This window comes from Gossypium raimondii, chromosome 11, assembly GCF_025698545.1.
Source record: "Gossypium raimondii isolate GPD5lz chromosome 11, ASM2569854v1, whole genome shotgun sequence".
NCBI lineage: Eukaryota > Viridiplantae > Streptophyta > Magnoliopsida > Malvales > Malvaceae > Gossypium > Gossypium raimondii.
Genome location: NC_068575.1, coordinates 25,098,086 through 25,114,059, shown reverse-complemented (window position 1 = coordinate 25,114,059; position 15,974 = coordinate 25,098,086). Strand labels below are relative to the sequence as shown.

Here is a 15,974-nt window from a genome sequence, read left to right as displayed (position 1 = left end):
TTCAATTATGATCTCTCATAAATGGTTTTGATCCAGTACTATTTATATTTATTTCTGTAGAATTTATTATTAGTTTGAGCAAACCTCTTTTGGGTACGAACCTCGGAGTACTCGCAGTACTTTGTTGTACTGACAAACTATATTACAATTTGACCAGTACACTTGTGGACATCGCCTAATTTCCTATCTTCTGTAGTAGTATACACACTCTCGACGTTACACGTTGGGAGGTGGTCAAGATGCTAGCATCGTTGTTGGGGAGGTTTCGACATTAGACTAATTTTTATTTTTACACATAATAAACTAAGTAGAAACTTTCATAGACCATAGATACGATTTGACGTTTCATTATTTTTTTGTTTCATTATGTTCCAGGCACTGGGTGTGATCGCCTCTGGACGTACTAACGATCAGAGTGTGAATACTACAATAAAATAGAGAATTACAATACGGTATCTGGAAGTATACGAGTCGAGTTGTAATATAGTTTTTTTTTTACAATGAAGTAGGTGAGTACTCTGATGATTGCACCCAAGGGAGGCGAGTGCTAGACTAATTCTAACCTAAACACTAAAAGATCTAATTAGTACTTTAGATAAATTATAGTAAGAAAGTATAAAAAGGGTTTTTAAAGGTTTTTTTGATAATAAAATCAAATAACATAAAAGAAATAAAATTTAGGAGATGAAATAGTGGAGTAAATCAAATATTTTATTTTGGGTGATTAGCTCGCTTCAGTAATCCTCATCAACTGTCACTCCGGGTTCCTCGTCAATCAACTAGTCCCTACCCTAGTAGGATCTTTCGATCTTCCACTAATATAACAAGTCAACAAGAACTACTTATCTTTTGACCTTATAGTCTAGATTGGCTTAGGGTAAAGGTGTTCACGGATGAGCAAGACTAATTTTGGGTTAATTCCCACCTTGATGACTTCCGGGGGTTGTCAGGCCTAGGGTTTGTTTCATGTTCTTCCTTTCCCAAGAAGTTGATCCGCTGAGTAAACCTATAAAAATTTAATAGATCATACCTCCACTTGCTAATTCCCCATAGAGGGATTAGTTCCTCAAGGCTTTCATAAACAATATGAAATCAATATAAAGAGAAAGCATGCTAATTAAATCAAAAAGATAAAGTAAAAGAAAGAGCCTGATTATATTGATGTAAACGCAAATCCCCAAAGTTTGAATGCTTCCACAATTCAGATCTTTTGAAACAAGAACAACTGAAAGAAATCTAAAACCTAAGAATGAAAGAAAATTAAACTAAAATTTACAAAAAGAATTTAGACTAAAGGAATAATGTCTATAGCAAGTGACAAATAAGTCTATTTATAGCCTTTAGGTGGCCGTCGTCCTTAACTCTACGTTAGCTGACATTCTCGAGCTTTAAAATTTGATTGTACAGACCAAAATGCCCCTGCTTCACGTTTTGTTTCTGTCACAGAGTCGATGTCATGACACCCAGGACCTGTGTCGCGACATCGAAGGCAGACTTGAGCTTTCTTCATTCTGCTCCCAATGTTGTGACATTAAGCATCCAGTGTTGCAACATAACGACTAATATCGGTTTAAACACCTTCTGAAAGCCGTTTGCACACTCACAAAGTGTGTTAGCTCACCTTTAGGCCTCATTCGGACCCTAAGGTCAATAAAAGACTCAATTTGCATATTTTATTGAATGTAAATTAAGCTATGAAAACTTAACTAAAATCAAACGAAAATACTTGTATCTAAGATCCTTAAATGTGAAAACTAGTTTAATCTGCTACACCGAATTACGACATATTAAGATACCGGTGATTACAGTTTCCAGGTACTACGTACCAATTAGGGGTGAGTATTCGATCGAGTCGAGTCGAATCGAGTGAAAAATCATAAGTTAGTCGAGTTGACGAATCCTACTTTAGCAATCGAACTCAATTTGAATTTTTTTTATTGAATCGAATCGAGTCAAAAAATTTTGAGTTAAGTCGAGTCAAGTTAACGAATCCTATTATTTATACTCAATGTTGCATTTACATGGACCGATTGTTTAACTAGTAGACGAATTACAAGATTATTTAACTATATAAACAAATATAATGGTTTTTCCTTTTAACTTAATGAGTAAACATTTATCAAAATGACGTAGTTTTGCCTTTTAATTTAATGGTTTTTGACTTTTAACTTTAGAAAAGGTAAACATTTATCAAAACGACGTAGTTTTGCCTTTTCTTATTCAAATTTTTGGATAACTCGAATTGTGTAATTCATATTCGAGTTAAACCAAAAAACTTAATTTTTTATTCGAGTTGATCCGAATAACTTGATTAACTCAAATAACTTGAACTATTTAATTCAAAATTTGAATTTTTTATCGAGTTTTTCGAATCAAATCGAATTTTGCTCACCCCTAGTACCAGTGTTGTAGTTCCAGGCACTTTGTGTCAGTGATATATTTCAAGGTACTACGTACCGATGGTGGATACCATACTAATTGCTGGAATCTACCATTTTTTTATAGATTCTCGTTAGCTTGTGAGAGCAACATCGTGTAATGGTTAACATCCTAATGATCCGCTCGTGTGGGCATTATTTCCCGTGTATCCAAAGTTAATTTACTATAGTTATCCGGGAAAAATAGTTAGTAAAAAGAAATGGACATGAAATCATATGACATTAAGAGCTATGTTTATGTTGGTTATGATCTAGTATGTGAACTTTGATATCTTGTGATCTTAATCATATTATATGTTCATAACTAACCATTTGATATTGTAGGAATTATGAAACATGGCAAAGAATGTTAATTCTATGTTATGTATGATTTGTATACTTAAAATGATAGGTTTGTAATGTTATGGTCTACGGACTTACTAAGCTTCTTGTAAGCTTACCCTGTTTCATTTTATTCCTTATAGATTGCCGGATTCGAGCTATCGATTGGATCATCTGTGGAGATCACACTATCGATCAACTCTTTCGATAGTTATTTGTTCATTTTGCCTCGGTTATAAGTGGCATGTAAATAGGGTTTTGGTATATGTATGTTTATGATCATTTGGTTATGTTTAGTGTCATTTGATATATGAATTAATGTATAAGTTTGTAAGCTATAATGGTTGTTTTGATGGCTTGTGATGGTATAAACCTATTTGGTAAAACATGTTATCTTGGCTATGAAATGTTTCTTATGTTTTTGGTTAGTTGATGATCTTTGGTTGATGAATATAGTTATGGGAAAATGAAGTATATTTTATGGTTGAATGAGCTTGAAATGTTAAGTAGTTTGAGCTTGAATGGTTTATGTTTTAATGTTTGAATTGTGGTGCCATTGAGGGCATATTGGTTAGGCACTTAGGTTGAAATTGCATGAGTTGTGGTCTAAGTAATTTAAGTTGAAATTTCTTGTTTTAAAAGGTACTTTCACGTATACACGATCTATGACACAGCCTGCCACATGGTTGCGTGTCTCACACGGTTGCATGACATGAACATGTGGCTTATTTAATTTTGGTGTAGGTTTGTCCACATGACAACAATTAATTACATCGTCTAGGGACATGACTGTGTGTCCCAAGAGTACATAGCTGATTTTTTTACATGGATAGGCACACGACCTTAGCCTTTAACACAGTCTGGCCACACAACCCTATAACCCTTATTTACACTTTTTACCTAAATTTTTGTAAAAAGTTTCAAATTTGTTCAGATTTGTTCCTGGGTTGTTTTAATAGCTTCTTATGCTCGATTAAGGATTGCTAATGATTGATTATCATTGAATGATTGTAACTTATAATGTTATGAATAGTTTGATCATTTATGTTAAGATAGTGAATAATGTTGATGTTTTACTATTGTAATACCTTATAACTCAGGTCAGGTGACTGAAATGGGTATAGGGTGTTAAAATACAAATGAAAATCAATAGCAGAGTAAACACATATTTATATTGTATGAACTTACCTGACAAAAGGGTAACACTTTAGATACCAGAGACTTCGACAGTTTTCCCTTTTTCGCCTAAGTCAACAACTTAATCTATATAATAGTTAAGATTCAAAATATCAATACCAATCTTATAATAACACTAAAATTCATTCTTATAATCTTGTAATTTCATTTTATATGATATTTCTTTAACTTTTACATTTTATTCAATTTAGTCCCTAAAACGAAACAAGTATAACTTTCACAATTGAGCTTCTTTTTTCATTCAAATTTCAATTATGTCCTTCTACAGCCCTCAAAAATATAAATTTACATAAATCTAATGTCACTTTTGACATAGTCATAATTTAGTCCTTAAATCCATATTTTACTTTATCAAATAATCCTTAAACATTTCATAGCTTCCAAATCTACCTTTTTCTATCAAAAACATCTAAAAATTAATCAATGGTAAGTTTTAAAATCTTTAACAGTTTTGGAAACGGAGATATGAGTTTGCTAGACTTAATTACAATAACATCAAAAACATAAAAATTACAAAAACAAGCTTAGAATTTCATATCATGCAATGGTTGAATGTAAATAAACTTGAAACTCATTTTCTCCCCCCTAGGTTCGGTGGAGAAGACAATAGAATGAAGAAGCGTCTATTTAAATTTTCATTTTATTATTTATATTAAGATTAATATATAATTATTATGATTAATCCTAATTAACACTTAATTAATAAACAATAACTCTACGTAACAACTTTTGGTGGGTGATAGTTGGCTATCACCGGCGTTTGACCATTTAATAATGGTCTAGTTATCTAATCGATCCTTCAATTAATTAAAATTCTATAGCAATTAACTTTTACAATTTTTATGATTTAGTCCTTATACCCTAATTAATCATCCAATCATTAAAATTTTCGTACCAAAATTAAATACACCTATATAGAAACTCCGTAAATATTTAATAAAAATATTATGGAATCAATTTATGAAAATGAGGTCTATCTCATTTTCCAAAACCACTTGACTTTATGATCGAACCACTTGTACTTAACTAATTATCCAGTTAAATAAAATTATCAAATCAAAATTCACTATATCATAATAGTTAACTCATAAATATAAATAATAATATTTACAGGCTCCCTCTTCAGAATTGTGGTACTAAAACCACTATTTTCGACACCACTAAAAAATGACCTGTTACAGGTTTGATAGTTGTCTCCAACCGATTCAGCTTCTCCAAAATTTGTTGATATTTATATTCCTCACTGATTATTTTCATGGTTGGAGGTTTTGGCTTGTACGCAAATCTCTCACTTGGCCACATGAATGAATTCATTGTCATACCATTTATAATTTGATAAGCTCTCTCATGAATGTGGTGCATAAGAGATCCTTTGGCCGCTCCGTCTATACTAGCTTTGATATCACCGTGTACCCCATTATAAAATATTTGAATCTGGAGCCATTCTTGCAATCCATGATGGGGGCACTTATGTATCATTGATTTGAATCGCTCCTTTGCTTCGTACAATGTTTCTCCTTTAAATTGTTTAAAATTTACGATGTCACGTCTGAGCTGAATGGTGCGACTAATCGGGAAAAATTTATGAAGAATTTTTTTTACTAATTCATCCCATGCTGTGATGGATCCTAGTTCGAGGGGATCTAATAATTCGACGGTGTTGTCACATAATAAAAATGGAAATAATTGAAGACGAACATCATCATCGGTTACTCTGTTATATTTGAAAGTGTCGCACAGTTGAAGGATCCTCTATATTTCCTTTGAACTATAATGTGTTCTGGATCATCTAGATTGTGGCCATATTTATCTAGAATTTATTTCCATTCATAGTCGGCCTTTCAATACTGCCTTCCATGGCATCTAGCGTAGGTAGTGCAAACTCACGCAACATTCGTTGAGCCATTAGTAGCTCTCCACGGGTTCTCTTAGGGTAAATCAATTATCGCGGCTGGATCATCGTTTTTTACTTGTCGGTGACACCTTAGGAGTTGTTTTGAATCAAGGTACGACTCGATAGGGATGTTTTCGCTTTAAGTCATACACCAAAATTTAATACAGAAAAATAAAAATTAGCAATTAAATTAAAAAATAAAAGAAATCGTATTTATAAATTTTATTTTTTCCTATTTATCTTATTAATTGCAAAAAATAAAATTTAGATTAAATGTTGAAACCTCCACGGTAACTTGACTGTTGCCAAACGTGCGAACGTTTGGACAGAAATATTGCAATAAAATATATGAAAATAATACAGTGATGTTCGCAAGTACACAGGTTAAATTATAATATAGTAAATGTTACAACGAAACATAGAGAAGTATTCCAAGGATCGTACCCAAGGGAGGACGAATTAAATCCTAAATCTACTTCTACAATAATAAGTCTAAATAGTAATAATTAAAATTTATATTACGACACTCAACAAAAGAAATAAAAAAAATCATAAACTAAATTCAACTAAATTAAATAACAGAAAATAAACAAACAACTAAATCAAATTAACATGTAGAAGATTAACTCGTTTCAGTGGTTGCAATTAACATCATAATTTGGGTTTAAATGGAATTAACTATTAATTAACCAATATTACCTCCCGACCTCTACTAATTAACTAATCAACAAGTACTCGCTTATCTCCCGACCCCACTTTCCCTACCGAGACAAATCATGATTTACTTAGCAAACTTATCTCTCGACCTCGTTTAACCTAGTTGACTTCCTAGGGCTGTCAATCCTAGGGTTTAAGCATACATGGTTTAAAACCAATTAATTCCTTCAGGAAACGCATATTCTTCCGTTAACTAATCCCACATCCACTCGTTAATCTTCCTAGAGACTTAGCCTCTCATGGATCTAGATGTCATAACTCTTAGATTTAATTTAAACATACAAAAGAACACAAATAAATTAAATAAGAGAAAGGTAAAAAATTTCTCAATCAATTGAATCGCATGTGATCGTAATGACATAATCTCGTAATCATTAACGAACCTAGTAAAAAACAACAAAGTATCTTGAAACGGAAAAGAAAATAAACTTAAAACCTAAGTCTACTAACTACAGCTTCTAAAGGCTTGCCCACATGTTGGCCATAACCTTTCTATTTATACTAATGTTTAGAAACCCTAATTAGGTCTATTACAAACTCTAATATCGAAAATAATTGATTGCACAGACGATTTTAGCCTTTGCAGTACTTGTGTCCCACGTTCAACCCTATGTCCCAACACACCTTGATTGTGTCATGACACAACATCAATTTCCCAAACTAGCAGTTTCGGCTTCTCGTGTAGCGTCTTGAAAAGCTCTTGCTACACTTGAGTGTGATCCTTAAGGCTATCGAGCTACTAAATACACATCCTTCACACTCAATTAAACAGATTAAAACTACCTAAGGCCTGAATTGGCCTAATAGATCAACTAACATCAAGTATTGTGTAAAAATGTTTATTTTGTCAATAATTAAACCTAAACAACAAAAGCTGAAAATGCGATGATTAATTATAAAACAACTAGAAAACAAGCCTCCTAAGTGTCAAAATGTACTAAAACTGCCACCACGTTTGGCGGTAGGTCACCAATTTACATTTATAGTCCCTATTAGCATGACTCATACTCAAATGGATACATGGATTCCAACCAACACACCAATTTGACACCCATTGCCTCATTGGAATGTTTAAAGTATATAGATTATGGCCAACACACATTGGTATAACCGAAGTAAAAGTTGTGTTCAACACTCATTGGAACGTCTGAAGGAAAATGCATTTAGTAGTCATCGACATATAGTCGAAGTAACTCGTACCCAATCTATCCTATGGCATGCCAACTATATCTAGCTTTGCTTGAACAATTAATAAGGTAACCAATTTCCCAATTTCATTAAATAGTTTTATTCATGTTCCATCATTCTAAATCCATCACCATTTCATCATATCATATAACATGTTTCAATTCAATTCCATACCAAGTATTATATATCAATTAAATCATGCTACTTTCTATTCTATTGAATTCGGTCCATTATCTCAACATTCGATCTTAATCATAGCAATTCAATTCAAACGACCATTATCAACTCACCTCAATACCACATTATGCAAAATATCATGAATATGTAATAATTAGATTGATCTCAAATCATAGAAATATAAACCAAAATCTCGTGTCACTCGTCGTCAACTTTGGTTTTTCCTTTCCCTCTCGATGGCTCGACGTCTTCTTTGGCTATGAATGATAATTCAAAAACTAAACAATATAAAATTTCATCCAATTCACATTCAAATACAAAGTCAAGAATATTTTGCATTTTATTCAATTTAGTCCCTAAACCCGGGATTTGCATAACTTCCAATATATAGCTTCGAATTAAAATATGGTTTCGCACTTATTCATTAGGGACCCTATACTTTCTATTCCTAACATTATTTCATAACAATTTTTATTTTATTCAATTTTGTCCCTAATGTAGCAAAGCTAACAACCAATCTTATTAAGTTTTACAATTTCTCAACAATGGAAACTTATCAAAATTTTAATAGTTGGAGAAATTAATACATGAGATAGCTATCAAGCTCTCATGGTAACAAATCTATAAAAATCAAACAAAATGACTTAGAGACTTACTTATAATGGTGATTGAATGATGAATAAAGCTTGAAGGTTTTTCTTCTTTTGGTTTTAATGGTGGACGATGCTAAAGGATGAAGATGAAAACTTTTTAATCTTTCTCCACTAAAATTTAGCTTATATACTTAGGTTAATTTGTAATTAAGTTTAATTAATTAGTTTAATCTTTGTTAATTATTCGTTAATCCTCAATTTGTTAATTCTAATGGCATCCACCATATCATCCACTAAAATTTATTCTAAATTGGTTTATTAACCATTTTAGTCTCTTGAATGATTGCTATCTAAGTTCTCAAGTATTTTCTTAATTAAAATCTATAGCGATTGAATTTTACAATTTAGTCCCTACACCATAATTAATCACATTTCTAGCTAAATTACTCAATTCAATTCCAATATATTTTATACTAACTCTGTAAATTTTCCTATTTAATATTTATGGAATCGTTTTACGGAAATAAGATTCCAAAATCGCATTTTTGACACCATTAGAAACCAGGTCGTTACAAGAAAATTTTTATTTTAGTATTTTTTAGTGCATTTAGTGTATTATATTTTAAAAAAAATTATTTTTAAATAAAAAACTAATCTAAAAAATCAAATATGGGCAGGTAAGGTCAGGCTCAGGTTTACCTTTCTTAAATTGGGCTAAGCTTTGGCAAAAAAGTAGTCCATTTTTTAGGCCAGGCTGTGCTCGAGCTTGAAAAATTGGTCTAGATACCTTGCATGCATGAGCACCTCTATATGTTAATTATTATAATATATTATTGTTTATTATTATACTGGTTAAAATATGCTCTAAGTCCCTATATTTTTCTTACATTTGAAAGTTAGCCCTCCTACTATAATGTTTTATCATATCATATAGTATATAATATGTTAATAGTTTATATATATATATATGCATCAATGATTAAGCATTATAATATCATGTAATACTATATCTTTTATTGTAATCTATATTATAATAATAGTTATATATAATAGCAATACATTATATATTACTTATTATATATATTACCGTTTATTATTATACTAGTTGAAATATGCTCTAAGTCTATATTTTCTTACATTTAAAAGTTAGCTCTCTTCTTGATTATATCATATCATATCATATCATATCATATCATATCATATATTAATAGTTTATATATATGCATCGATGATTAAACATTATAATATCACATGTAATATTTTATCTTTTATTATAATCTATATTATAATAATATTTATATATGTATTAATATTTTTAGTAATAGTTATATATTATATTATTATTTTATGTATTAGTAATATACTAATTTAGTATATATGTTTAATGTTAGATTAGGTAATTAGTTTCGTAATAGTTGTATAATATATTATTATACGATCAATAAAGTTTAATTTTATAGATTTTAATAATTATTATACATATATAATTATAGTATTAAAATATTTTATATTAAATTTAAAGTTTTTAAAATGTATTTCACTTTATAATTTAACATAAAAATATTATTAATTAATTTTCCTATTAATAAAATTTTAATATAAATATTCAATGCTTATGAATACATTTTCAAAAAAAAAAAGATTATCATTTATTTATATTTTAAGTAATATCATAAAATTATATTAATTATTAATCTTTATTATGGTTGTTTAGTTATAAAATCAGGCTTTAAGTCGGATTTATCTTGGGCTCGGGTCAGATCAGTCTTAGGGTTTCTTAGGCTCAAGTTTTGTCGAGCTTTGATTTTCTCGGGCTCGGGCTTTTTTGATCTCAAATCGGCATGGGTGGGCTTTCAGGCTTGAGCTTGTTTTGCCAACTCTACTCTAGCATGAAAGTTGCAATTTGCTCCTCCACAGAAGCAACTTTCTTTTGGACCTTTCAATTTGGATGGTTAGGGGGTTAAGGATCTTGCATAACTTCGTCATCATCATCGTGCTCTCTCCAATTTTTATGAATAGTGGATTGGGTCATACCTTTCCGTTCAAGCGGAAGGGGTAATTCATGATCTTTGGCAACATCCTTGGCTGCGCGCAACTCTGCAATCAGACGCTCATCACAAGTATTCTCCAGTTCCAATAGGTGTTGGCGCTCCTCCTGTTCTTGGAACTGACGGTGTTGAGCTAGAAACTACTCCTTCATTAGACGCATTTTCTCTTGCATCTTAGTAACATGGCATTGGGAACTAGGGAGTTGTTGCTACTAGGAGGCTTGATTTGGTGGAATAGTCATAGTAATGGGTTGAGGTTGGCAAGGAAAACAAGAGAGTAGTTTCTTTAGAAGGTCATCTCTAAGGGCTTGTGGATTAGCAGAGGAAGATGGGGTGTTAGGGGACTGAAGGTGATACCATAGTGGCAGGGTTAGCCAAGGGAGTAGAAACGAGAATATTGAGGATGTTCATGAGCTAGGAAAGGGCCTCCATGGGGGTAATGTTGGGCGAGTTGTCATTTTAGTGCTAGGATTCTAGGTTTGGGGTGAGGGGAGTTTAGTGTTGACGTCGTCATTAGTTGGTAGGGTTGGTGATATTGCTTTTGTTGAAGGGATTGGGAATAATATCATTCTGATTCTAAGACATTGCTCAGTCCATGCTCGCCGTACCAATTGTTGATACAATGTACAATAAGGGAAGAGGACAAAGAGGAATAAAGAGGAGATCAAGGTGGTGTTGTGGAGGCTAGTTCACCTAAAGAAGCCAAGAGCTGGAACAAGGACAAGAGGACAAACTGATTGAGAAGATAATTGCTCAAAGTAACTTTAGGGTGTTGGAAATTAATCCCTTCTTCATCGCTAGTCAATCTATTTATAGGAGAGGTCCCCTTGTCCATTAGTGTGATGTGGTAGATTGCCATGAAAAAGCCAATGTGTAAAAAACTATGCATAGTAGGGCCCATTCATTTATTTATTCAACCAGTACAACGCTGTTACGCTCAGCTGCACCCCTCATAGCCTTGAAGGCATGTTTACACTTGAAGAGCATTCACACTTAAAAAGTTGAGTGGTTAGATCTTTTGTGAAGAGAACGGTCAATCTTACTAAAAGGTGCTGAGAGCGGGTGGTCAAGCAAGAAAATTTCAGATGGAGTCAACAAGGAGGTCAACACTACTTCTAGCGCTGACACGTGCCCAAATGATAAAGGGATATAATAAAATATATATTGTATGAAATAGGAGCCGAGAACATTTATTTTGTTATAATCATATTTTGTTAAAATATTCTTCATTGACTGATGTAATCTATAAAAATGTTTATTTAAATAAACTAAATAATAATTTAACAGTGCTCCAATAATTGATAAAGAGAAACGGTACTCCAATGATTTTGATAATTAAGCTCTATTTATCAATTACCAAAATTAATTGAGTAAAACTACAATGAAATAAAAGTTCTTAATCTTATTTTCGTGCAATAAAACATCAAAGATTTACTTTTATTTTTAGTAAAGTTCAAAACTCAATCTTATTAGAGAATTATGCTTAATAAATAAAGCATATGAAAACCCAATAACATTCTATTAAAAATAATAATGATTTCTGAACAGGAAGAATTTTGCATTAAGGTACAACATTCTCCATTCCATTGCAACAAATTAGCAATCTTTTCTTGGAAGAGAACTCACAAACGATTTCTAGATGAATGTCGGATCATCTTTTCCGCTTTGTAGTCAAGCTTCTTCGTTCAGCCTCCATTTCTGCAACCAGAACATGAAACTCTGAACCAAGCATGTCATGTATGTCAATCTTAAGTGAGCTACTCAACTCAACTGTCTCCATGATCAAATTTAAATCTACATTGAAACCTAAACTCGTCAATACTCGGATAGCATTTCCAATTCTGCATATGTTTTGCCTCATCTCTAGCGGGGTATAAGCTTGGTTTATTCCTTCAACAACTGTAGATTGTTCAATACTTTTAGCTTGATCGATTACCATACTGTCTCTAGCTTCAACATGTTCGCCAATCCATATATATCCGTTACGTCCAAGTATCAAGCCAATTCCAAACTCTTCAAGGTGATGGAAATGCTGTTTGCTTTTCTTCACCAGGTAAGGATCAATTATGAGCAACTGGCCTTTCTCAAGCTGTGTACATGTCGATTCAATCAGCAATAGCATTATTAAGATCGACAAACTATGCCAAATCAGAAGGGATATACAAATTCTTTCGAGATAGATACCTTTCCATACTTTTGGCTTCTTGCTTGGAGTTGTAAGCTGCCATCATGCTGGAAATTACGAACCTCAGCCTGAAGAAAAAAGAATGTCATTTCCAACACAAGTGTTCATCGTTTTCTTCTATTTGTCATATAGCATGTTCATGTTCATATAAAAATACTACAAAAGAGAACACAAACAAGTGCGTCACTGGACTTACACAGACAATATCATTCTCTTCAAATATACTTCGCATGTTGAGTTCATCCAAAGCAGTTCGCCGTCTCTAATAATACAAAGTGAAATTTAAATTAGGAAAATTTATAAGGGAGCAAAAGCAAAATTGTATGTTACTTAGGGATGAGTATCGGACTTAAATGTCCAACATGGGTATATTCAATTTTCTAAATTTTCCATCTATTAGGAGGATCATATCTACATATCAATGACCAAATATATGTCAAAAACAGGTTCTTCAAGAAAAATGAGTCAGTATAACATAGGGAAAAAACATAAATATTTTCCCCATATGGCATCAAAACGCAGCTAGCATAAATATGAGGCAGTTTTGAAGCAAGACAAACAAGGAATGAGGAACTTATAAATGTTGCTCATATAAAATTCAATGGATAGCTTCAAGGGATACTATGCAGTATCAGACCAATGGTGGAAGTTCAACTAAAAAGACTTTGCTAGTCTAAAAATATACAAGGAGAACTGCACTCTCACATCAAGCATCCAACCTCAATCGAATTTCATTATAAATTCTACATAATTTCTGCAAGGAATATACAAGTTACCTGAATACCATCAGGCATGTTCATTGAAGAAAGCATTAAAACCGCATCTTGGCTAAAATTAATTTCTAATCTCCACCGCTTTTGAGCAACCTGAATATGAATAAATGAAAATGCAAAGTCCCTTATGTGTTCCAGAAAAGAAGAATAATTATTTTTGGTACAAAGGGAAATACTGGGTCAATGCCACATTTTGAAGGTAAGTGTTATTCAGCCACTTTAGGCCTTACCTCGACTACACGTCCCACTACGACATCCCCAACCTCTGGCTTGTACCTAAAAGATTTAATAATTCGAAAATAATTAAATTCCAAAACAACAAAAGAAGAGTAATAGGATTGAAGAGAGATTTTTGTTTGAGAATACCTAGCGCGTAAGGAGCGTACGTAGACCAGTTTGTTGACGCGCTCCACAACGCCGCACACAGTTGCCACCAATTCGCCGTTGAGGTCCGTTGTTCCATGTCCCCTTCAGAAAAAAAAAAAAAAGTGAAGAACATAAAACAAGTGTTTAGCCATGCTATATAATTAATTTAATTGTAGTGTTTGGGGAGCACTTGAGAAAAGCGTCTTCGTAGTTGACAGGAATAGTATCGGCGACGGTAACGGAAGCGTCGGAATTGGCCATAGCAGATAGAGACTGAAGCTTTTCGAATGCCCTTTGAAGTCTTACCCTTTGGGTTTGGCTCAACGGTAACTTCAATCCTCTCATTTTATCTTTGTTATCGGCTACTCGGCATAAGCTTGATTTCGGGGTACTCAAACTCTTCCTGCAAAACAAAAAAAGGGGAGAGAAGAAGGAGAAGAAGAAACCCTAAACCCTAATGCCTCGATTGAATTTCCCCCCATTCTTTGATTACTAATTGGGCTGTTAACGGGCTATTTAATTGGGCCACCCGGTTGATTTGTTCGTACTTTTGTAAGGTTTCTGTAATTTTGTTTACGTGACCAAAGTACCCAAAAAAAATATCTCGCAGCTCAAGCTTAAAGAAAAGAGAGAGAGAGAGAGAGAGAGAGAGAGAGAGAGAGAGATGCATAAGAAACAGGGGAAAAGTTACGTGGGTTGAAGAAGTTAGATTTTCTGCACAATGATATTTCTTTTGCCTAAATATCTTATAATTAAAAAAAACCTAACTTAAATAAATTTGTTCAGAAGCGAAGGCTTAACTCAATTGTTAGAAGTCAAAAGCTGTTTTTATTATTTAAAATATATTAAAACATTTAAAACATTTTAGAAGGCTATTTTTATAATTAATGTAAACATTTTTTTGATTAAATAGTTATTCATATCTAATTAAATTAATCTAAATTTAAAATACTTGTAATAATTGAGAAATTTAAATTAAACAAATAATTCAACTCTAGAAAATTTAATATAAAGTTGTTACCCCAATCCAAGAAATATGTATTAGAGCGAACAGAATCGATATTAACTCAATTACAACTTCAATGTTACACTTTGCGCTTTAAGATAAACATTACTATCCAATAAACACCTAAATAAAAGAATAGGGTAACACCACAAAGTTCATGGTCACAATCTTGCCAAATAAGGATACCTTAATGAGTAAGCACATGATTTTAGAACATGATCTTAGCAACTAAGAATATCCCAACCAATCAATACGACCACACACTCTTATGCAAGAAAGCAACTCATGAGTAACAAAAGGAATGACCGCAAGTTTTGATAAAAAAGGAAGATCTAGCAATTATTAAGGAATATCTTTCACTATCATTATTCTTTAATATATTTCAAACCCTTTATCTCTTTTAGATACCTGCTGATTTAAACATCAGATAGTATTTAAGAACATAAACTTCGATTCTCCCCTAGTTTTCTTTGTGCTTGTAACTTGTTACTAGCCATCTCAAGTCCATTTTCCCTTCTCATAAAGATGACACATTAACATATCTAAATAGTATAGTTCACAATTATACTCCAATATTAGTTTACTTATGTCATAAATTATCTTTTATGGTGAAAGTGAAAATTCATAAATTAATCCTATGCTTTTTAATCTTATCCAATTTAGACTAAATGTGATCTTCATCCTAGCAATATACATTTCATGTCATTTTTTTCCAAATAATCATTATTAACTAACATTTTCTCAAATTAGTAAAATTACATTTTAGTGTTCATACTTTTTAAATTTTATGATTTGATCATTTTATCACATTTTCACATTCACAACTCTTCATTGATTTCCATCACCAATATCAAATTAATTCCTTATGATCTCTTTTTCTAACTCATTTCTATATTTTCTCAAAGTTCACTAAACATGATCTCGAACACTACCAGATGTTGTATAGAAAATTTGGGCGTTATAAAGAATAGTATATAATAGGAGATCAATTATAATACTTTAGTGGAATGACTGTGTGACAAAATAACTTTATAATTAATAGACAAAGAGCCAAAACTTAATTGCAATTTA

General features: G+C 32.1%; 1 protein-coding gene and 1 non-coding gene across 2 annotated transcripts; one reads left to right on the top strand and one right to left on the bottom strand.

The window, feature by feature from the left end:
- Nucleotides 1–5,406: 5,406 nt before the first annotated feature.
- LOC128035062 (small nucleolar RNA R71) lies at nucleotides 5,407–5,512 on the top strand. The gene has a single exon (XR_008191466.1). It is a non-coding gene; the product is annotated as a small nucleolar RNA R71 (small nucleolar RNA).
- A 6,561-nt stretch (nucleotides 5,513–12,073) lies between these two features.
- LOC105785382 (exosome complex component RRP4 homolog) lies at nucleotides 12,074–14,585 on the bottom strand. Its single transcript, XM_012611456.2, has 7 exons — nucleotides 14,088–14,585; nucleotides 13,898–13,999; nucleotides 13,762–13,807; nucleotides 13,535–13,624; nucleotides 12,955–13,020; nucleotides 12,758–12,826; nucleotides 12,074–12,662 (listed from the first exon to the last, which is right to left on the bottom strand). Exons 1-7 carry the CDS (start codon nucleotides 14,240–14,242, stop codon nucleotides 12,225–12,227), a joined length of 966 nt encoding a protein of 321 aa, XP_012466910.1. The 5' UTR covers nucleotides 14,243–14,585; the 3' UTR covers nucleotides 12,074–12,224.
- Nucleotides 14,586–15,974: the final 1,389 nt, after the last annotated feature.

Coding starts and splice junctions, on each gene's coding strand:
- LOC105785382 (XM_012611456.2), bottom strand. CDS start 14,242: ATGAGAGGATTGAAGTTACCGTTGAGCCAAACCCAAAGGGTAAGACTT. Junction 14,000..14,087: donor TACGAAGACGCTTTTCTCAA/GTGCTCCCCAAA, acceptor TTTTTTCTGAAG/GGGACATGGAACAACGGACC. Junction 12,663..12,757: donor GAAGCCAAAAGTATGGAAAG/GTATCTATCTCG, acceptor ACATGTACACAG/CTTGAGAAAGGCCAGTTGCT.